A 23,296-nucleotide genomic window follows, 5' to 3' on the forward strand; every position below is an offset into this window, starting at 1 on the left:
GCATAAAAGCTTTTTCAGAGCTGAGTTTTCACTTCGTGAAAACTCAGATCCGACAGTATATTCTAACACAGAGGCGTTCCCATGGTGATGGGACGCTTCTAGTTAGAATACACTACAAACTGTGTACAAGACTGCCCCCTGCTGCCTGGCAGCACCCGATCTCTTACAGGGGGATATGATAGTACAATTAACCCCATCATATCCCCCTGTAAGAGATCAGGGCTGCCAGGCAGCAGGTGGCAGACCCCCCCCTCCCCAGTTTGAATATCATTGTGCGGCCCCCCCCTCCCCTGTTGTTAACTGTTGGTGGCCAGTGTGCGCACCCCCCTCCCTCCCTCCCTCTATTGTTTTAATACATTGGGGCCAGTGTGCGCGCGCCCCCCAACCCCCCCTCCCTCCCTCTATTGTTTTAATACATTGGGGCCAGTGTGCGCGCGCCCCCCCAACCCCCCCTCCCTCCCTCTATTGTTTTAATACATTGGGGCCAGTGTGCGCACCCCCCCCAACCCCCCCCCCCCCCTCCCTCCCTCTATTGTAATCATCATCGGTGGCAGCGGAGTAGAAGATTTTCATACTTACCTGGCTGCTGGCTGCTGCGATGTCTGCGTCCGGCCGGGAGCTCCTCCTACTGGTAAGTGACAGGTCTGTGCGGCGCATTGCTGTCACTTACCAGTAGGAGGAGCTCCCGGCCGGACGCAGACATCGCAGCAGCCAGCAGCCAGGTAAGTATGAAAATCTTCTACTCCGCTGCCACCGATGATGATTACAATGGGGGGAGGGAGGGGGGTGGGGGGGTGCGCACACTGGCCCCAATGTATTAAAACAATAGAGGGAGGGAGGGGGGGTTGGGGGGGCGCGCGCACACTGGCCCCAATGTATTAAAACAATAGAGGGAGGGAGGGGGGGTTGGGGGGCGCGCGCACACTGGCCCCAATGTATTAAAACAAGAGAGGGAGGGAGGGGGGGTTGGGGGGCGCGCGCACACTGGCCCCAATGTATTAAAACAAGAGAGGGAGGGAGGGAGGGGGGTGCGCACACTGGCCACCAACGAGTTAACAACAGGGGAGGGGGGGCCCACTGGCCACCAATGAGTTAAAAACAGGGGGGGGGGGTCTGCCCCCTGCTGCCTGGCAGCACCTGCCAGGCAGCAGGGGGCAGTCATGTACACAGTTTTTTTGTATATTCTAACCTGAAGCGTCTCCATCACCATGGGAACGCCTCTGTGTTAGAATATACTGTCGGAAATGAGTTTCACGATGTAGCTCATATCCGACAGTATATTCTAACATAGAGGCGTTCCCATGGTGATGGGGACGCTACAAGTTAAAATATACCATCGGATTGGAGAAAACTCCAATCCGATGGTATAACAGAACTCCAGACTTTACATTGAAAGTCAATGGGGACGGATCCGTTTGAAATGGCACCATATTGTGTCAACATCAAACGGATCCATCCCCATTGACTTGCATTGTAATTCAGGACGGATCCGTTTGGCTCCGCACGGCCAGGCGGACACCAAAATGACTTTTTTTTCATGTCCGTGGATCCTCCAAAAATCAAGGAAGACCCACGGACGGAAAAACGGTCACGGATCACGGACCAACGGAACCCCGTTTTGCGGACTGTGAAAAAAAACGTCCGTGTGCATGAGGCCTAACTTTGATAAATGGTGATATTTGGGGAATGTTGGGAGGGATAGATTTATATTAGTGGAACACCACCTTTAACTAACTTTTGGATTTTTATGTTCACATATCCATATATGGGCCTGTTTTGTTTTTTTGCAGGGCAAGTTGTACTTTCTACAGCCATTATTTAGAATGGCATACAATGGAAAAAAAATTCCAAATGGAGTGCAATTGAAAAAAACAAAACAATTTCTCCACCGTTTTCCAGGTTTTGTCCCTACGGAGTTCACTTTGCGGCAAAACTGACCTGTGCCCTTCATTCCCTGGGTCAGTACAATTACAACAATACCACATATGTACAGGTTTCAAATGTCTACTGTAAAAATAAATGAAAACTTGTAAAAAAAAAAAAAAAAAAAAAAAAAAGTTATTCAATCACCAAACTTTTTCATAGTTATGTCTACTGAGCTGTGTGGGGGGGCTCATTTTTTGAGGGATGATCTGTAGTTTTTACTAAATACCATTTTGGAGTGTGTAACTTTTTGATGCCATTTTATTTACCGTAATTTTCTTGCGTAACAGAAGCAATGAAAAAATTGGTGAAGCAGCCATTTTGATACTTTTCCAATACGGCGAATGGCGTTAAGGAAAAAAGTATTTTTATATTTTAATACTATGGGCTTTTGTGGGGACGTGGAGATGCCCACAATGTTTATATATTTTTTTTATTCTTCATGTAATTTTGTTATTTATTATTTTTTAAGGAAAGTGGGTTACATTTTATTTATTTTTTTAGTTTTTGTAGCCAGTGTAGAAGACTACAACATTCACTAGTTTTTTTTTGTAGTCAATATTACCACACTCCATACAGGAGCATAGTAATATGTGAATTGCTGATTTCTTATGTTGGCCCACCACCTGCTGGCCAATATAATAATTGCAGTTCTAATAAGCTGGGTCTCTTCAGAGAGACCCAGCGTATTAAAAGTGAATTGCTGACTCCTGCATAACGAAAACTGTCCAGATCCGCTATGCTGCCCATTGGCTTCCAGATGCATTCCCTATATATTCTGTGATAACGGAATTGCAAAAATACCCAAATGCCAAACCCGAACTTGAAAAATGCAAGTTTGCTCATCCCTACTAGTGTAGCAAAAAATACTGTTCTGTCTCCTTCACACGTCAGTGATTCATGTACAGGTCCTTCAAAAAAAAATTAGCATATTGTGATAAAGTTCATTATTTTCTGTAATGTACTGATAAACATTAGACTTTCATATATTTTAGATTCATTACACACCAACTGAAGTAGTTCAAGCCTTTTATTGTTTTAATATTGATGATTTTGGCATACAGCTCATGAAAACCCAAATTTCCTATCTCAAAAAATTAGCATATTTAATCCGACCAATAAAAGAAAAGTGTTTTTAATACAAAAAAAAGTAAACCTTCAAATAATTATGTTCAGTTATGCACTCAATACTTGGTCGGGAATCCTTTTGCAGAAATTACTGCTTCAATGCGGCGTGGCATGGAGGCAATCAGCCTGTGGCACTGCTGAGGTGTTATGGAGGCCCAGGATGCTTTGATAGCGGCCTTAAGCTCATCCAGAGTGTTGGGTCTTGCGTCTCTCAACTTTCTCTAAACCATTTACCAGTGGTTTTGGCACTGTGAGCAGGTGCCAGGTCGTGCTGAAAAATGAAATCTTCATCTCCATAAAGCTTTTCAGCAGATGGAAGCATGAAGTGCTCCAAAATCTCCTGATAGCTAGCTGCATTGACCCTGCCCTTGATAAAACACAGTGGACCAACACCAGCAGCTGACATGGCACCCCAGACCATCACTGACTGTGGGTACTTGACACTGGACTTCAGGCATTTTGGCATTTCCCTCTCCCCAGTCTTCCTCCAGACTCTGGCACCTTGATTTCTGAATGACATGCAAAATTTGCTTTCATCCGAAAAAAGTACTTTGGACCACTGAGCAACAGTCCAGTGCTGCTTCTCTGTAGCCCAGGTCAGGCGCTTCTGCCGCTGTTTCTGGTTCAAAAGTGGCTTGACCTGGGGAATGCGGCACCTGTAGCCCATTTCCTGCACACGCCTGTACACGGTGGCTCTGGATGTTTCTACTCCAGACTCAGTCCACTGCTTCCGCAGGTCCCCCAAGGTCTGGAATCGGTCCTTCTCCACAATCTTCCTCAGGGTCCGGTCACCTCTTCTCGTTGTGCAGCGTTTTCTGCCACACTTTTTCCTTCCCACAGACTTCCCACTGAGGTGCCTTGATACAGCACTCTGGGAACAGCCTATTCGTTCAGAAATTTCTTTCTGTGTCTTACCCTCTTGCTTGAGGGTGTCAATGATGGCCTTCTGGACAGCAGTCAGGTCGGCAGTCTTACCCATGATTGCGGTTTTGAGTAATGAACCAGGCTGGGAGTTTTTAAAAGCCTCAGGAATCTTTTGCAGGTGTTTAGAGTTAATTAGTTGATTCAGATAATTAGGTTAATAGCTCGTTTAGAGAACCTTTTCATGATATGCTAATTTTTTTAGATAGGAATTTGGGGTTTTCATGAGCTGTATGCCAAAATCATCAATATTAAAACAATAAAAGGCTTGAACTACTTCAGTTGGTGTGTAATGAATCTAAAATATATGAAAGTCTAATGTTTATCAGTACATTACAGAAAATTATGAACTTTATCACAATATGCAAATTTTTTTAGAAGGACCTGTATGTGTGCGGTCTGTAGTCTCGGACGGCTCACATATCCATTCAGGTGATACCACATTCAGCATTACACACATTATAATACATGGGCATGTGATTGGTCCATGGTTTTCATGGATCATTGCTAGAAGAAGCTCTGGAAACCAATTTTTAGCCTAGCAGTGTCAGTGAAACATGGATGATACATGGACTGGAAATCACAGACTAGTGGAGCACACACAGTCAAACGGATAAAACATGGAGGTTGCTGTTGAGGACATACCACAGACATGGATGCATGAATGAGGCCTTAGGGTAATTTAACATGAGCAAGTTTTCCATCTAGCAGCAGTAAGATCGATTAGGAACCAGAACAGAAAAACAAGGCGCTCTCAGAGCAGAGGTGGAACCCACTTTTAAATAAGACTTTTAAGACAAATCACATGAATATGCCATAAAAATCTAAAATAAGAAATGCCCCTTAAAAGGGTTGTGCTCTAACTTCCAGACCTCTCAGAATGGTGGACCCGTGTTGGTGATTATACTTACCTGATCCCCAGCCCTGGGTCCTGTCTCGCTCACTCCCCAGTCTCCTCTGCTTGTCTCGAATCCCTCCATGTAAACTTCCTGTTTGAAACTGCTGCAGCCAATCATTGGCCATTATAAAATGGTCACATGATGAAAGGGGAGCAGCTCACCGCTGAGGCCAGTGATTGGCTGCAGCAGCGTCAAAACAGAAGTTTACATGGAAGGACCCGATATAAGGAGCAGAGGTCTGGGAGCGAGTGCTGGGGATCAGATAAGCATGATAACCAACGTGGGTTCTACCAGTCTGAAGGGTCTGGAAATGGGCGCACAACCCCTTTAAAGAGGTTGTTTGGGCTCCAGAAAGTGATAAACTATCTTTAGGACAGGCATCAATATCAGATCTGTGGACTCCAACTCTGGCACCCCAGCCGAACAAGCTGTCCGACGGGGCTATAACGCAAGTGCTGAGTCCTCTTCATTGTTTACCTGCATGCCATCTTTCTTGTAATTACACTGCAGCATATGGCAAAGAGATGTGCCTAAGATCTTGTTCTAAATGTATCATGCCATGTGCTCAAATAGGCGGCAACTCCTAAATTATTCACCTTATGACTGTTGATAAAATTCTAGATGAGATGCATCTACATTTCCGGAGCGCGCCCCCGATCTTCCGGTCCGCAGCTCCGCAAGAAAATAGAGCATGTCCTATTCTTGTCCGCTTCTTGGCATGGACGCTTTTTTTATGCCAAAAAACTAGGGTAAGTGCTGTATTACACCAACAGATTATCTGACCAATTTCTGTGCAATAAAACCAATAAGGCTACTTTCACACTAGCGTTCGATCGGATCCGTTCTGAACGGATCCGATCATATTAATGCAGACGGAGGCTCCGTTCAGAACGGATCCGTCTGCATTAAAATGGCAAAAAAAAGCTAAGTGTGAAAATAGCCTCGGACGGATCCGTCCAGACTTTCAATGTAAAGTCAATGGGGGACGGATCCGCTTGAAGATTGAGCCATATTGTGGCATCTTCAAACGGATCCGTCCCCATTGACTTACATTGTAAGTCTGGACGGATCCGCACGCCTCCGCACGGCCAGGCGGACACCCGAACGCTGCAAGCAGCGTTCAGCTGTCCGCCTGTCCGTGCGGAGGCGAACGGAGCGGAGGCTGAACGCCGCCAGACTGATGCAGTCTGAGCGGATCCGCTCCATTCAGACTGCATCAGGGCTGGACGGCTGCGTTCGGGTCCGCTCGTGAGCTCCTTCAAACGGAGCTCACGAGCGGACAGCCGAACGCTAGTGTGAAAGCAGCCTAACTTGAATTTTGTATGCAGCGGCCACTGCACTGCAAAACTGGTGGCGAAGTGGTTAGGACTAGTGCCTTGGTTTAAATCCAAGTAGGGCAACATCTGCATGGTGTTTGCACGTTCGTCTCTCCGGTCAGGATACGTCAGCAATTTTAAATTGGTGGGGGGCCCCCGCTGTTTAACCACTTCCTTAGCGGGTGATTATTATTTTTTATTTCCGGCCTTCCGGAAGCAATAACTTTTTTTATTTTTCCATTCACATAACCATATGAGAGGTTGTTTTTTGCAGGACAAGTTGTACACACAATTTCGCCGCAGTTTTATGGGTTTCAAAGTATTCCATGGAAAGTCAAACTAAGGGCTCTTTCACACTTGCGTTCTTTTCTTCCGGCATAGAGTTCCGTCGTCGGGGCTCTATGCCGGAAGAATCCTGATCAGTTTTATCCTAATGCATTCTGAATGGAGAGATATCCGTTCAGGATGCATCAGGATGTCTTCAGTTCCGGACCGGAACATTTTTTGGCCGGAGAAAATACAGCAGCATGCTGCGCTTTTTGCTCCGGCCAAAAATCCTGAACACTTGCCGCAAGGCCGGATCCGGAATGAATGCCCATTGAAAGGCATTGATCCGGATCCAGCCTTAAGCTAAACGTCGTTTCGGCGCATTGCCGGATCCGACGTTTAGCTTTTTCTGAATGGTTACCATGGCTGCCGGGACGCTAAAGTCCTGGCAGCCATGGTAAAGTGTAGTGGGGAGCGGGGGAGCAGTATACTTACGTCCGTGCGGCTCCCGGGGCGCTCCAGAGTGACGTCAGGGCGCCCCAAGCGCATGGATGACGTGATCGCATGGCACGTCATCCATGCGCATGGGGCGCTCTGAGGTCATTCTGGAGCGCCCCGGGAGCCGCACGGACTGTAAGTATACCGCTCCCCCCTCCTACTATGGCAACCAGGACTTTAATAGCGTCCTGGCTGCCATAGTAACACTGAAAGCATTTTGAAGACGGATCCGTCTTCAAATGCTTTCAGTTCACTTGCGTTTTTCCGGATCCGGCGTGTAATTCCGGCAAGTGGAGTACATGCCGGATCCGGACAACGCAAGTGTGAAAGAGGCCTAATGGCATTTGTAAGACTGATCAGGATCCTGATCAGTCTTAAAAATGCCTGATCAGTCAAAAGAATGCATTAAAATGCCAGATCCGTCTTTCCGGTGTCAACCGGCAAAACGGATCCAGCATTTATTTTTTTCGCCTTTTTTTTTTCTTTCAGTCTGCGCATGTGCAGACCGGAAGGACAGATCCAGCATTCCGGTATTTTGAATGCCGGATCCAGCATTAATACATTCCTATGGAAAAAAATACCGGATCAGGCATTCAGGCAAGTCTTCAGTTTTTTGGGCCGGAGATAAAACCGTAGCATGCTGCGGTTTTATCTTTTGCCTGATCAGTCAAAATGACTGAACTCAAGACATCCTGATGCATTCTGAACGGATTACTCTCCATTCAGAATGCATGAGGATATACCTGATCAGTTCTTTTCCGGCATTGAGCCCTTTTGACGGAACTAATTCCAGGAAAAGAAAATAGCTAGTGTGAAAGTACTTTTAGATTACCTGAACAGGCTGCGGATTATACACAGTTTTTCCACATGGATTCTCAATCAGAAAAAACGGCGCATAACACAGCACCGGCAAAGTAAATGGGTTTAGACAAATCTCATGTACACTTAGCTTTTTTTTCCATACAGAAGTTGACCCACTGTGTAGATTTGGAAATCCACAGTGGTTTCGACTTTTCCAATGCAAGTGCGAGATCTGCGGAAAATCCTCAAAATCCACACCAAAAGCCACAAGTAACACTTACATTGGATTTCCGCACCAAAACCTCACGAAAATCCCAGAGGCATGCTACATTGCGCAGGGCAAAGGCTTTTTTGTTTACATACTTACAGTACTAGGTGGAGGCTTCAACCTAGCAGAGATGCCGGTGATGTCACTGGCACTAATGGGCGGGCTTTAGCGCTGCCCTGGATGTTTTAAAGGCTAGGGCAGCGCTAAAGCCCGCACATTACTGCTGATGACGTCACCAGGAACACTGCTAGACAGAAGCCTCCACCTAGCAGAGAGCCGATACTTCACAGGATGTAATGAAAAAGCCCTTGCCCTGTGCGATTCAGCAGAGGGCAAGGGAGAGCATCGGAGCATATAATGCTCTGATGTTCATCTCAGAGGGGCTGTGTGGGGGAAGAAGGGCATATGTCCAGGTTCAGAGCCTTTTTATAGGGGTTGTCTCACTTCAGCAAATAGCATTTGCTATTTCCATCACATTATACACTGCTCTTTTCCATGGTTACGATCACCCTGCAATACCACAGCGGTGGTCGTGCTTGTACACTATAGGAAAAGGCACCAGCCTATGTGAGCTCCCACAGTCCTAGGCCCCAGAGAGGCCAGTGCTTTTTCCTATAGTGTGCAAGCACGACCACCACTGATGGATTGCAGGTTGGTCAGAACCATGGAAATGAGCAGTGTATAATGTGATGGGAAAATGAATCAAGCCAGCAAAGGAAGCAATATGGATAATAACAATACATTAGTATGTTGTTTGGATTAACTTTTTCTACATGATAAATGCCACTTACTGAAGAGAGAGAACCCCTTTAAAGGGGCTATCCTATCATAATGATCACTGTTAAATCTGTTAATGATTTGACAGTGATCATTTTTGTAAATATACTTTATTAACAAATCCCCACCGATTAGGATAAAATTCATACCCACTTACCTGATTGTTGTGACTCGGTCTCCCCTGGTTACGACCACTGTTCTTCTTGAAAAGCCGGAAGGTCGCGCTTGCCCAGAAGACGACTCCTTTTCTCCCGGCCGGTCCGCTCGCTGTTCTGAACGCGCACGCTGCCGCGCATGCGCGACAGTGACTTCTTCCCGGACAGAATAGTACAGAGCTGCGAATGCGCACGCCGGCTCTGTAGGAATAAGTCACTATTGCGCATGCGCGGCGGCGTGCGCATTCATTCCAGCGCGCGGCACGGCCGGGAGAAGACTTCAATCAAGATGAAGCCCGCCCCCAGCCAGAATCCAGGAAGTGAACGCGCGGTGGCAGCAGGTAAGTATAGAAACGCTAAGTGGGATAACCCCTTTAAGGTTAAGCATGTTCATTCTTAAGATTTATGTGCAGAAACCACAAGTAGATCGCTCCATTGAATGATTTCATATTGTTGCAAACGGCAGAATAAATCCAAAGGTCAGCCCCAGATACCTGCCATGGGTTCCACAGAAAAAAAAAACACACGTTCCATTTCTCCTACATGTACAGTATGTCCACCGTGTGCATATATCATAAGGCTACTTTTACACAGGGGCGCACAACCTTTCAACCTTTCTTGTCCGCAATTGTGGACAAGAAAATACATTTTCTATAAGACTGTCGGCGATGTGCGGTCCGCAAAATGCAGAATGCACATTGCCAGTGTCCGTGTTTTGCAGATCTGCAATTTGCGGATCGACAAAACACATACGGACGTGTGAATGGACCCTTATACCGGCCAGATATAAGGAATAAGCATTCCTGTTATTGTTTCCACTAGTTGGTCTAATATTGTGCAGTGTAAAATGGGCTTAAAAAATATTTTCAGCAGGAAATCCCTTTAACAACTTGCTGCAGCATGGCTCCTGAAACCGAAGAGTTATACTTACCTGCTCCCAGCCGCTCCGGTCCTCTGCACTGCCCCTGATGTCTCCATCTTCCGGTTCCTGCGCTGTGTACACCTGGCAGTACATGGGCATGGTCACATACACCGCTCTAGCCAATAACTGGCTTCATCTGTGACACACGGCTTGTGGCCACATCACTGCTGAAGCCGGTTATTGGCTGGAGCGGTGTATGTGACCATGCCCATGTACTGCCAGGTGTACACAGCGCAGGAACCGGAAGATGGAGGCAGCAGGGGCAGTGCAGAGGACTGGAGCAGAGGGGAGCAGGTAAGTGTGAATCTTCTGTTTCAGGGGCGATGCTGCAAGAACTTGTAAAAATTATTTTTTAACCAGAAAAACAGCAAAATTTCCTTCCAGGCTGCTGCCTATTCATAAATCAGCACTTTCCTTCACTGCAGAGGACGGAGCTCACTGGTTATTACCACCTCCTGCCAATCCAGTTACAAGCGCCATGCAACAACCAGTAAGCACTCTACCTTACTAGCGTGGAAAGCACTCTTTGGTTAACACTTTATTGACCAGGCCTGAAAAGACCTTAAAGGGTTTCTGTCATGGGAAAAATCATTATGTAGCTGACTGACATTAGCGATGTGCTACTGTCAGCAGTACATAACAGTATGACTTATAACTCCCTGCCTGCCGCCGTTCTCTTAAAATATGCTAATGAGCCTCTAGGTGCTATGAGGGCGTTGCTGCAGCACCTAGAGGCTCGGTCTACTCGCCTTTTGCGCCTGCGCCATCCTGTTTAGTATTCAGCGCAGGCGCAGTGAGTAAAGGACACTTGGCTGCTGCCAGCTTCGTCACAGTCCTCCCTGGCAGCAGCTGAGCATCCTTTACTCACTGCGCCGAATACTAAACGGGACGGCGCAGGCACGGGATTATGAGGACGATGCAGAGAAGAAGGACGTCAATCAAGTGGACGTGGGCATGCCAAAAGGCGAGTAGACCGAACCTCTAGGTGCTGGAGCAATGCCCTAATAGCACCTAAAGGCTCATTAGCATATTTTAAGAGAACGGCGGCAGGCAGGGAGTTATAAGTCATACTGTTATGTACTGCGGACGTTAGCACATCGCTAAATGTCAGTCAGCTACATAATGATTTTTCCCATGACAGAAACCCTTTAATGATCAAACAACTTTTTGTGATTTAGCGCAAGTGGTGGTTCATACGGTTGTCACTTTTATATTTGTTGCACTTCCAAAATAATTTTTGCAACATTTTTTACCTGACACTTAGGACTTTATAATTATTTTTTTTAGTTTCATTTGGGGGAAACTGGGCAAAACATTTTTAAAAAGTGGTACCAAAGAACCAAACCCGAGTTCGGGAAATGGTGTTTTACAGTAGAAATTAATTTATGAAGTTATTATGGGAAGTCTCAGGAGACTTCGCCTCATCTGAGCCAATAAATTCTAATAGTGTATGGAGCACTCGCTCCGTACAGTACTTAAACTAAGTATTATGCGAATCTACTTGTTTCATCTGAAGTCGATTCGCTCATCCCTACTGATGACCTATGCTCTGGATCTCAATATCTGATTGGTGAGGTTCTGACACCTGGGACCCCCACCAATCAGTTGTTTGAGAAGCCAGGGGCGCTCGTAGTAGTTCTCTCAGCTTTCCCTAGGGAGGCCGTGTGACGTCACTTTCCTCGGTCACATGGCCTAGACACAGAGCAGCCCCATTAAAGTGAATGGACACTGACTGCAAAAAACTGACCAAATACTGACCGTGTGATCAAGTAGTTCATCCATGAAAATGTTCGTGAAGAATCTGAGTCTCCGTTTTTTTGCTCTGTATGTCGTTTGTATTCCAAAGACAATGATAGGCTGAAAATTAATTTCCAGGGCATATTCTAGCATCAATGTTGTGTCTGTGGTTTTCATGGACCCATAGATTTAAATATGCGTGAGGGATCTGTAATCAGACAAACATAGGGCGTACTTCTGTGGTGTTGTAGAAAACCACTGATCTGTGAGCACTCATTAAGGGTCCATTTACACGTCTGCATGAATGGGTCAGCGAAACGCCGAATTTTGCGGAACGGGTACGGACCCATTCATTTTCAATGTGGCCGGAAAAGATGCTGAAAGCACAGAGTGTGCTATCCGCATCTGCACTTCTGTTCCGCAAAAAAATAGAACATGTCCTATTCTTGTTCCTGAGATGCAGGACTGTGGAGTCGGTAGATAAATGCTCCGACTCCAACTCCTCCGTTTTTGGTACTTCCGACTCCGACTCCTCTGTATTTAATATGCAAATGCATTTTATACATTCCTTGAAGGAAAGAAAGGCAACATACATGTCATTACCACAGAACTACTGGCTAGGAAGCAGCTGCCTTCTCCTTTGTGTGCTGATCTTCTGCTGAAGACAGGGCAGTGGGGGGATCCAGGAAGGGGCATTTATTTTAAAACATGATTTCCCTAGAAGAATCCCATAGTCATGTTTAAAGTTTAAGCTAACGATCTGAGTTTACAAGTTTTTATAGTCTTAGGCTACGTCTACAGGACGACATTTGTCGCGCGACATTATGTTGCACTAATGTTGCGCGACAATTTTTATAATGGCAGTCTATGGTGTCGCACTGCAACATACTGCGACTGCGACGCAACAGTTGCAGAAAATCAATTCGAGATGGATTTTTCTGCAATTGTTGCGTTGCAGTATGTTGCGTGTTGAAGTGCGACACCATAGACTGCCATTATAAAAATTGTCGCGCGACATTGGTGCAACAAAACGTTGCGCTACAAATGTTGCAGTGTAGTTGTGCCCTATCTGTCGCGCGACAAATGTCGTCGTGTAGACGTAACCTTAGCTGAATGACAGCAGTTTTTCAAATGGTTTACAGCTTCAGTCTTGAGCTATTGACTATCCATTCCCTTCACTTATACAAGTGTCTAGTCCGGCAAAAAACATATTTACTTAATCGGTTATCAGTGAGAGGCTAGGTTAACCATGGGCGTTGCGTTCCCTGTAACAGCGGAACACAACACAATGGAAAGTATAAGTATTGCCACTCCTCATCTGAGTGTTGCGTTTTATATAGTAAAGCATATGAAAAGCATGCTTCTTCACGGTCACTTAATGTGTTCGTTTTGCGGTAACGTGAAGCACTGCATGCATTGGCCTTTATTCTTACAGTAGAGAAGTACCGTATTTTTCGCTAAAGTGGGGGAAAAATAGCAGTGCGTCTTATGGGGCGAATGCTGCGACCGTCCGGTGAATAGGCTGAGAGGAAGGAGGGGCTGGGGGACAGCATCTGTTTCTGTAATGTAGTTGTCATTGTATTCTACTACACCGGGCCCCGCTCACTGTAGTATACGGTAATCATATCTAACTTGTGGGTATTGTTAAAGTATTCCAATCTTAAAGGGCTTCTGTCACCCCATTAAACCGTTTTTTTTTTTTTTTTCTTTAGTAATAATCCCTACACTGCGATCTCATCATACATAAGCTAATTAATGATTTTCGTTCAGTAGAATTTGTTAAAAATCGATTTTTGAAATATGTAAATTACCTTGCTACCAGCAAGTAGGGCGGCTACTTGCTGGTAGCAGCCGCATCCTCCGATGGTAATGACGCCCCCTCTGCTTGTTGATTGACAGGGCCAGCGGACGGGATCTTTCTCTGCTGGCCCTGCCTGTTTTGATTCAATATCTGGCGCCTGCGCCGCAGCCGTACCTCTCTTCAATCTGCGCAGGCGCACTGAGAGGCGGCCACTCGCTCGGCCGCTCCATCCTCAATGCGCCTGCGCCGATGACGTCACATCTACACCCGGTGCAGGCGCATTGAGGAGCGAGCGGCCAAGCGAGTGGCCGCCTCTCAGTGCGCCTGCGCAGATTGAAGAGAGGTACGGCCGCGGCGCAGGCGCAAGATATTGAATCAAAACAGGCAGGGCCAGCAGAGAAAGATCCCGTCCGCTGGCCCTGTCAATCAACAAGCAGAGGGGGGGTCATTACCATCGGAGGATGCGGCTGCTACCAGCAAGTAGCCGCCCTACTTGCTGGTAGCAAGGTAATTTACATATTTCAAAAATCGATTTTTAAAGAATTCTACTGAACGAAAATCATTAATTAGCTTATGTATGTTGAGATCGCAGTGTAGGGATTATTAGTAAAGAAAAAAAAAACGGTTTAATGGGGTGACAGAAGCCCTTTAAATCTAGCGCTGTACTACTTACTACTAACTTATTGGCAGTCAGGAGGCCGGGTGGGCCCTCGTAGTGTAGCTCACTACGTCACGCGCCTGCTCCGCCCACTTTAGGAATGAAGCAAGGACCCGGCCCGCTGCCATTACAGAAACAGATGTCGGCCCCCATTCACTACACAGGGACACTTATGGGGGGGGGGGATCTGTGGATGACACATAAGATAAGATGCTATATATGTGCCATCCACAGATGCCCCCATAACAGTGCCATCCACAGATGCCCCCATAACAGTGCCATCCACAGATGCCCCCATTAGTTCAAAACCCACCAAAAGCACACCTTTTGGTTCAAAATATATTTTTTCTTATTTTCCTCCTCAAAAACCTAGGTGCGTCTTATAGGGCGAAAAATACGGTAATTAATTATAACTTTTTGTGAATTGGGACATTTAAACTTGCTTTTTTTATTTTATTCCAATTTAAATCTAGTAGGAGTCGGAATCGGTTCATTTTTTGCCGACTCCAGGTACCCAAAATTGCCTCCGACTCCTCGACTCTGACTCCACAGCCTCTGACATGTGCGGTCCGCTGGTGTCCGTTTTGCGGACTGCAAAACACTTGCGGACGTGTGAATGGACCCTAAAAGGGGTTGTGAAGACTTTGTGTAATAACTTAGTGAATTATTACTAAATTATTACTGTAAAAAAAACAAAGCTGATTCACTCATCCCTACTGATGACCTGTCGTCAGGATAGGTCATCAATATCTGGTTGGCGGGGGTCTGACAACCCCGCTAATAAGCTGATGACCTGTCGTCGGGATTGGTCATCAATATCTGTTTGGCCCCGCCGATCAGCTGTTTTAAGAGGAGGCAGCGCTTCAGGCGAGCGCTGCTTCCTGCTCATTACACTGCCTGTTGTCCCGATGATAGGTCATCAATATATATGGTCTGCAGATATCCAGTCAATGGATATGTGCGCTGTGTGACCCGTAAGTAGCCTTAGGGCTCATGCACATGACCGTATGTATTTTGCGGTTCACAAAACACAAATCAAAAAAAAAAATAATAATAATAACATCCGTGTCACATCCATGCTGCATCCGTTTTATTTTGCGGATTCATTGTAACAATGCATTTCCTGGTCTACAAAACGGACAAGAATAGGACATGTTTTATTTTTTTGCGGAACAGTTTTGCGGACCAACAGAAACACAATGCACACAGAGCATTTTGTTTTTTTTGCGGACCCATTGAAGTGACTGGTTCCGCATACGGGCTGCAATAAAAAACGGAACGGACACAGATAGAAAATATAGCAGTGTGCATGAGCACCTTAGGCTGGAATCACATAAGTAATCAAAATCATTGTGTGTGATGCTCGTCTTATAAGCACTTATAGCACCACCATCAATATTCAGCCGACTACCTGTGGAAACAGACCAAAAGACTGCAAAAATGAAGACAAACCCCAACAATCTGACACCTCCAAGCTTAAAAATAGAAGGTTTGGTGGAATATCCTAAAGTGCGCGCACACACAGCATGCTCTCCAGAAGCCAGCTCTTGGTGGGAACCTCTCAGGACAACATGTGTTCTTCATTGCATGCACCTTATATGACCTTGACATAGCTGGAATCAGTCACAGTGGTGCGGAGGCGAGCTACCAAAACACAGAGTACAACAATTGCTATTTGTCACGCCAATTTGGTGACATCCAAGTGAATGTGCCTTTATTACGTTAGAAGGCTGCAGACTGCACATCACACCACGGCGAGCGACAAGAGCTACGCAGCCCGGCCAGATTATGGTTATTAATTATTAAATGGGTGCGGGCGTGTGATCTGGTGTTAAGAGCCGTTGCACTTGAATCTACAAGGTCACGGGATCAAGTCCTCCCATCACCACTAATCTTGTCAACATGGGTTTAACCCGTTCGCTTCCATGAACAGAGCCCCCCCCCCTCCTTATTTCCAGCCTACTAAAAATGCAGGCTACGAATTTATTCTTCGCATACAAACACCTCCATCATGAAAAGCTGGTGGGAGCAGATCTGCAGTGACTGCCCCGTGCCGCACGGCTGGCACCGCACACAATGCATAGGTCTGTTACTGGCACAATAGTGAGTGCCTGCAAGAAATCTAGCATGTTTCCATTACACACAATGGTCCTGGATCAGCGGACAGCTTGGAAAACCTGCTAGGATGCAGGGATGTATTAAGTCAAGGGCTGCACGCCGTAGCCATTTTGTCGGGAATATGACATGATACCAGCTGCAGGGGAATGTAAGAAGCCAGTGTCCACCATTTCTCCCCAACCCAGTGCAGCGGAGGGGAAAAAACAACCACATCTCTATATTCCGGCTTCATGAGCCCCATTCATCATGAAGAAACATGATGTGCAGGGCACGGGTGCAGATCGTGCCAATCCCATCTAAACAGGTGGGATTTTTATCCGTCAGTATCAGACACTCCCACAATGCATCAGTCTAGTGACCTGATACTGGAAAAAAACAGCAGCCAGCCATTCAGCGGAGGAGACCACATCTGACCACCTTTTATTCTTGTAGAAATAGCTCATCCTCGAGGAGAGGCATGGGCACAACCATTCTAGCAGGGAGAGGGCATTGTACACACTGTGTGCATGGAGGAGACCAGGCACCCTCCCAGCTACAAAATAAAGATCTCCCCTGCCCGCCCCTCCCCCCTCCTCATATAAAACATCCAGAGCTGCCACTACCAACCTCTATTTTTACACTGCACCAGGCTGCACACCGACAATGTCTGCTCAGGGACAAGCAAGCGCCATCACGTGACGTGTACATGTATGAGAGGGCTCAAAGGAAGGTCACGTGACCCTTACATGTATCAGAGGACGCCAATGCAGGTCACATGATATGTACATGTATGAGAAGACACTGGAGCATGTCACCTAATATATACATGTATGAGAAGACACTGGAGCATGTCACCTAATGTATACATGTATGAGAAGACACTGGAGCATGTCACCTAATGTATACATGTATGAGAAGACACTGGAGCATGTCACCTAATGTATACATGTATGAGAAGACACTGGAGCATGTCACCTAATGTGTACATGTATGAGAGGACACTGGAGCATGTCACCTAATGTGTACATGTATGAGAAGACACTGGAGCATGTCACCTAATGTGTACATGTATGAGAGGACACTGGAGCATGTCACCTAATGTGTACATGTATGAGAGGACACTGGAGCATGTCACCTAATGTATACATGTATGAAAGGACACTGGAGCATGTCACCTAATGTATACATGTATGAAAGGACACTGGAGCATGTCACCTAATATATACATGTATGAGAAGACACTGGAGCATGTCACCTAATGTGTACATGTTTGAGAGGACACTGGAGCATGTCACCTAATGTGTACATGTATGAGAGGACACTGGAGCATGTCACCTAATGTGTACATGTATGAGAGGACACTGGAGCATGTCACCTAATGTGTACATGTATGAGAGGACACTGGAGCATGTCACCTAATGTGTACATGTATGAGAGGACACTGGAGCATGTCACCTAATATATACATGTATGAGAAGACACTGGAGCATGTCACCTAATGTATACATGTATGAGAAGACACTGGAGCATGTCACCTAATGTATACATGTATGAGAAGACACTGGAGCATGTCACCTAATGTATACATGTATGAGAAGACACTGGAGCATGTCACCTAATGTATACATGTATGAGAAGACACTGGAGCATGTCACCTAATGTGTACATGTATGAGAGGACACTGGAGCATGTCACCTAATGTGTACATGTATGAGAGGACACTGGAGCATGTCACCTAATGTATACATGTATGAAAGGACACTGGAGCATGTCACCTAATGTATACATGTATGAAAGGACACTGGAGCATGTCACCTAATATATACATGTATGAGAAGACACTGGAGCATGTCACCTAATGTATACATGTATGAGAAGACACTGGAGCATGTCACCTAATGTGTACATGTATGAGAGGACACTGGAGCATGTCACCTAATGTGTACATGTATGAGAAGACACTGGAGCATGTCACCTAATGTGTACATGTATGAGAGGACACTGGAGCATGTCACCTAATGTGTACATGTATGAGAGGACACTGGAGCATGTCACCTAATGTATACATGTATGAAAGGACACTGGAGCATGTCACCTAATGTATACATGTATGAAAGGACACTGGAGCATGTCACCTAATATATACATGTATGAGAAGACACTGGAGCATGTCACCTAATGTGTACATGTTTGAGAGGACACTGGAGCATGTCACCTAATGTATACATGTATGAGAGGACACTGGAGCATGTCACCTAATGTGTACATGTATGAGAGGACACTGGAGCATGTCACCTAATGTGTACATGTATGAGAGGACACTGGAGCATGTCACCTAATGTGTACATGTATGAGAGGACACTGGAGCATGTCACCTAATGTGTACATGTATGAGAGGACACTGGAGCATGTCACCTAATATATACATGTATGAGAAGACACTGGAGCATGTCACCTAATGTATACATGTATGAGAAGACACTGGAGCATGTCACCTAATGTATACATGTATGAGAAGACACTGGAGCATGTCACCTAATGTATACATGTATGAGAAGACACTGGAGCATGTCACCTAATGTATACATGTATGAGAAGACACTGGAGCATGTCACCTAATGTGTACATGTATGAGAGGACACTGGAGCATGTCACCTAATGTGTACATGTATGAGAGGACACTGGAGCATGTCACCTAATGTATACATGTATGAAAGGACACTGGAGCATGTCACCTAATGTATACATGTATGAAAGGACACTGGAGCATGTCACCTAATATATACATGTATGAGAAGACACTGGAGCATGTCACCTAATGTGTACATGTTTGAGAGGACACTGGAGCATGTCACCTAATGTATACATGTATGAGAGGACACTGGAGCATGTCACCTAATGTGTACATGTATGAGAGGACACTGGAGCATGTCACCTAATGTGTACATGTATGAGAGGACACTGGAGCATGTCACCTAATGTGTACATGTATGAGAGGACACTGGAGCATGTCACCTAATGTGTACATGTATGAGAGGACACTGGAGCATGTCACCTAATGTGTACATGTATGAGAGGACACTGGAGCATGTCACCTAATGTGTACATGTATGAGAGGACACTGGAGCATGTCACCTAATGTGTACATGTATGAGAGGACACTGGAGCATGTCACCTAATGTGTACATGTATGAGAGGACACTGGAGCATGTCACCTAATGTGTACATGTATGAGAGGACACTGGAGCATGTCACCTAATGTGTACATGTATGAGAGGACACTGGAGCATGTCACCTAATGTGTACATGTATGAGAGGACACTGGAGCAGGTCATCTAATATATACATGTACGAGAGGACACTGGAGCATGTCACCTAGTATGTACATGTATGAGAGGACACAAATACAGATCACATGGCCTTTGCATGTTTGAGAGGGTGCCAATGCAAGTCACATGATATTTACATGTATGAGAAGACACTGTAGCATGTCACCTAATGTATAGATGTATGAGGATACTAGTAGAGGTCACCTAATGTGCACATGTATGAGAACACCATGTAGGTCAACTAATCTATACAGGTATAAGAGGACATAAATGCAAGTCATATGTCCTTTGCATGTATGAAGGATGCCAATGCAGGTCACATGATATTTACATACTGTATGAGAGCACATTGGTGCATGTCACTTAATGCATGCATGAATGAGGACACCAGTTCAGGTCACCTAATTTATACATGTATGATGAGGAAACTGAAACATGTCACCTAATGTATACATGTATGAGAGGACACTGGAGCATGTTACCTAATTTATACATGTATGAGAGGACACTGAAACATGTCACCTAATGTATACATGTATGAGAGGACACTGGAGCATGTTACCTAATGTATACATGTATGAGAGGACACTGGAACATGTCACCTAATGTATACATGTAGGAGAGGACACTGGAGCATGTCACCTAATATGTACATGTATGAGAGGATACAAATACAGATCACATGGCCTTTGCATGTTTGAGAGGGTGGCAATGCAAGTCACATGGTATTTACATGTATGAGAAGACACTGTAGCATGTCACCCAATGTATACATGTATGAGGATACTAGTAGAGGTCACCTAATGTGCACATGTATGAGAACACCATGTAGGTCAACTAATCTATACATGTATAAGAGGATATAAATGCAGGTCATATGTCCTTTGCATGTATGAAGGATGCCAATGCAGGTCACATGATATTTACATACTGTATGAGAGCACATTGGTGCATGTCACTTAATGCATGCATGAATGAGGACACCAGTTCAAGTCACCTAATGTATACATGTATGATGAGGAAACTGATGCAGACCCACCTAATGTATACATGTATGATGAGGAAACTGATGCAGACCCACCTAATGTATACATGTATGATGAGGAAACTGATGCAGACCCACCTAATGTACACGTGTATGAGAGGGCACTAGTGCAGGTTACCTAATGTATGATGAGGAAACTGATGCAGGTCCACCTAAAGTTCACATGTATGATGAGGAAACTGATGCAGACCCACCTAATGTACACGTGTATGAGAGGGCACTAGTGCAGGTTACCTAATGTATACATGTATGATGAGGAAACGAATGCAGACCCACCTAATCTACACGTGCATGAGAGGGCACTAGTGCAGGTTACCTAATGTATCAGGAGGAAACTGATGCAGGCCCACCTAAAGTTCACATGTATGATGAGGAAACTGATGCAGGCCCACCTAATGTACACGTGTATGAGAGGGCACTAGTGCAGGTTACCTAATGTATACATGTATGATGAGGAAACTGATGCAGGCCCACCTAAAGTTCACATGTATGAGAGGACAATGGTGGTTGTGACCCAATGTATAGAGAACATTAGTACATGTCATATGTATGTACAAGTGACATGAAATATCTATGTGTAAGAAACTATAGATGAGGGTTGCACAACATTTTCTGCTTGGGGGCCACGTTGTCAAACTGAAACAACGACAAGGGCTGAAAATAAAATTTAAAAGGGTATTAACAACTGAAATACTGTAATTTATGTACATATATACAGTATATACTATAATTGTCTGATTGCATTTCTAGTATTCCCATCTAGTGGGAGAAACATGAAAATTATATGAGAGTAGCCACAAGACATAGACATACATGTCTGGTTGGGGGCCGCATAGAATGGTATCAAGGGCCGCATGTGGCCCCCGGGGCCGCAGGTTGTGCACACCTGCTATAGATACATGTATGAGATAAAGTATGCGCAGAGCATTGGTGCTTATTTGTGATGGCATACATACAGTAATCATGTTTTTGTATCATATGTATACAGAACATCATTATGTATATAAATGTGTGTAGCAAACATATATGCATATGTACGCATGTGGGGGTGCACCATACATGAGCAAGCACACCCATATATATAATGACATGCTATGTATCACCATTTTATACATGTATTGACATGAGAGTTGATGACATCAGAGCACCACATATGTATGTTGTTGATGACATCACTGCACCGCACAGGTATGTTGTTGATGACATCAGAGCACCACACAGGTATGTTGTTGATGACATCAGAGCACCGCACAGATATGTTGCTGATGACATCAGAGCACCGCACAGGTATTTTGTTGATGACATCACTGCACCGCACAGGTATTTTGTTGATGACATCACTGCACCGCACAGGTATTTTGTTGATGACATATACCTGGAGCTGATGACATCACTGCACCACACAGGTATGTTGTCGATGACATCACTGCACCACACATGTATGTTGTTGATGACATTGCTGCACAAGTCAGTTGCATGTACCAGATGAAGAAATGTGAGGAGCAGAGAAGTAAAATGGTAGATGAATGAATGGTGCTCACCAGATGGAGTTCTTGATCTTCTGTTGCAGTGCATTGGCCTCTGTCCCTTGCAGTCCTGTCACCAGGGTTGGCAGTGGAGAAGAGGAGGGCAGCTGAGGCTGCTCGGGCCGCTGCTTCTTCGCCGCTTGTTGTTGTTGTTGCTCCTCTGCCATGATGATTGCTGATGCTGGGCTCGGTGTGTGTAAGTGTGTGAGGCAGCGGGGAGGGGTGAAGCAGGAGGACGGAAGGAGCTCTGCAGACTAGGCCTTTACCCCGACCTCGAGTAGATCGCCTCCCTTTGCTGGAGGGACATGACGGGGGCAGCTCGGTCGGGGAGGGGTGGAGGGAGGACAGCTAGTGCCGTACAGCGGCGTGGAGCGGAGTGAGGGGCATGGTAAGGCAGGAGGACGGGGAGGGGATAGGGCTAGGTGCTAGTAGCAGGATGGGAGCTGGCAAGGAGGGCAGCTGGGGACGGGGGCATTAAGGTACAGAAGGCAGAACTGCCCCTTCACAGCAGCGCTCCGGCTAAATCCAACACCTGGTCCCACCGCAGCCGCCAGCAGCCCGCACGGCGCTCACTGGAGAGGAGCGGAGGCTGCGCCCGGACTGCGCAGGCGCACTGCTCCTGACAACTACTACACACATCATGCCGCACTGACATGAAACCTCCATCATTACCGGCAGTGTGCTGGCCACATGCTTAGACATTTCTACATTTTATAAAATCTTAAGGAAATGGAATAACCTACCTTACAAAAATATATATCTACTCATTGTACTTGTTTTATACCATGTATACCCCCTCAGATGTACAGCTCCATGGAATAATAATAATACCACACATACTTATAGATTTGATGGCAGAATCCCTGATACCAGATGTTCCCTCATGTGGCAGAGGGCTGATGGGCCTGGGTGTGACTGCTAACTCTGCCTGCCCTAGAGTTAGGACATTTTAAGGCCCCTTGTCCACTTGCATTCATCCCTAATGTTTATACATCCGTGGGATACAGATCCCAAGTCTGTCCGTGTGTACATTCAGTGTGACGATTTATGTCAATTATGCTATACCTGGAGGTCACGAGGGGTCATATACTCAATTAAAGGTCTCGTCAGAATAGGGCATGGATATCAGATCCATGGGGGTCTGACTCTCAGGATCCCCACCCATCAGCTGTTTGAAGAGGCTCTAGTGTTCAGATGAGCCTCTTCCTAGGCTATTGATGTCACGTTC

General features: G+C 45.7%; 1 protein-coding gene across 1 annotated transcript in view; it reads right to left on the bottom strand.

Annotated features, from left to right (window-relative positions):
- LOC122924165 (DNA-binding protein RFX7-like) overlaps nucleotides 1-22,656 on the bottom strand; it is a gene marked incomplete at its 3' end in the record, with an annotated part of 87,377 nt that extends 64,721 nt beyond the window's left edge. The window contains exon 1 of the mRNA XM_044275103.1: nucleotides 22,084-22,656. Coding sequence (XP_044131038.1) covers nucleotides 22,084-22,235 — 152 coding nt within the window. The remainder of the gene's footprint in view (nucleotides 1-22,083) is intronic.
- Nucleotides 22,657-23,296: the final 640 nt, after the last annotated feature.

This window comes from Bufo gargarizans, unplaced genomic scaffold (assembly GCF_014858855.1).
Source record: "Bufo gargarizans isolate SCDJY-AF-19 unplaced genomic scaffold, ASM1485885v1 original_scaffold_882_pilon, whole genome shotgun sequence".
Classification (NCBI taxonomy): domain Eukaryota; kingdom Metazoa; phylum Chordata; class Amphibia; order Anura; family Bufonidae; genus Bufo; species Bufo gargarizans.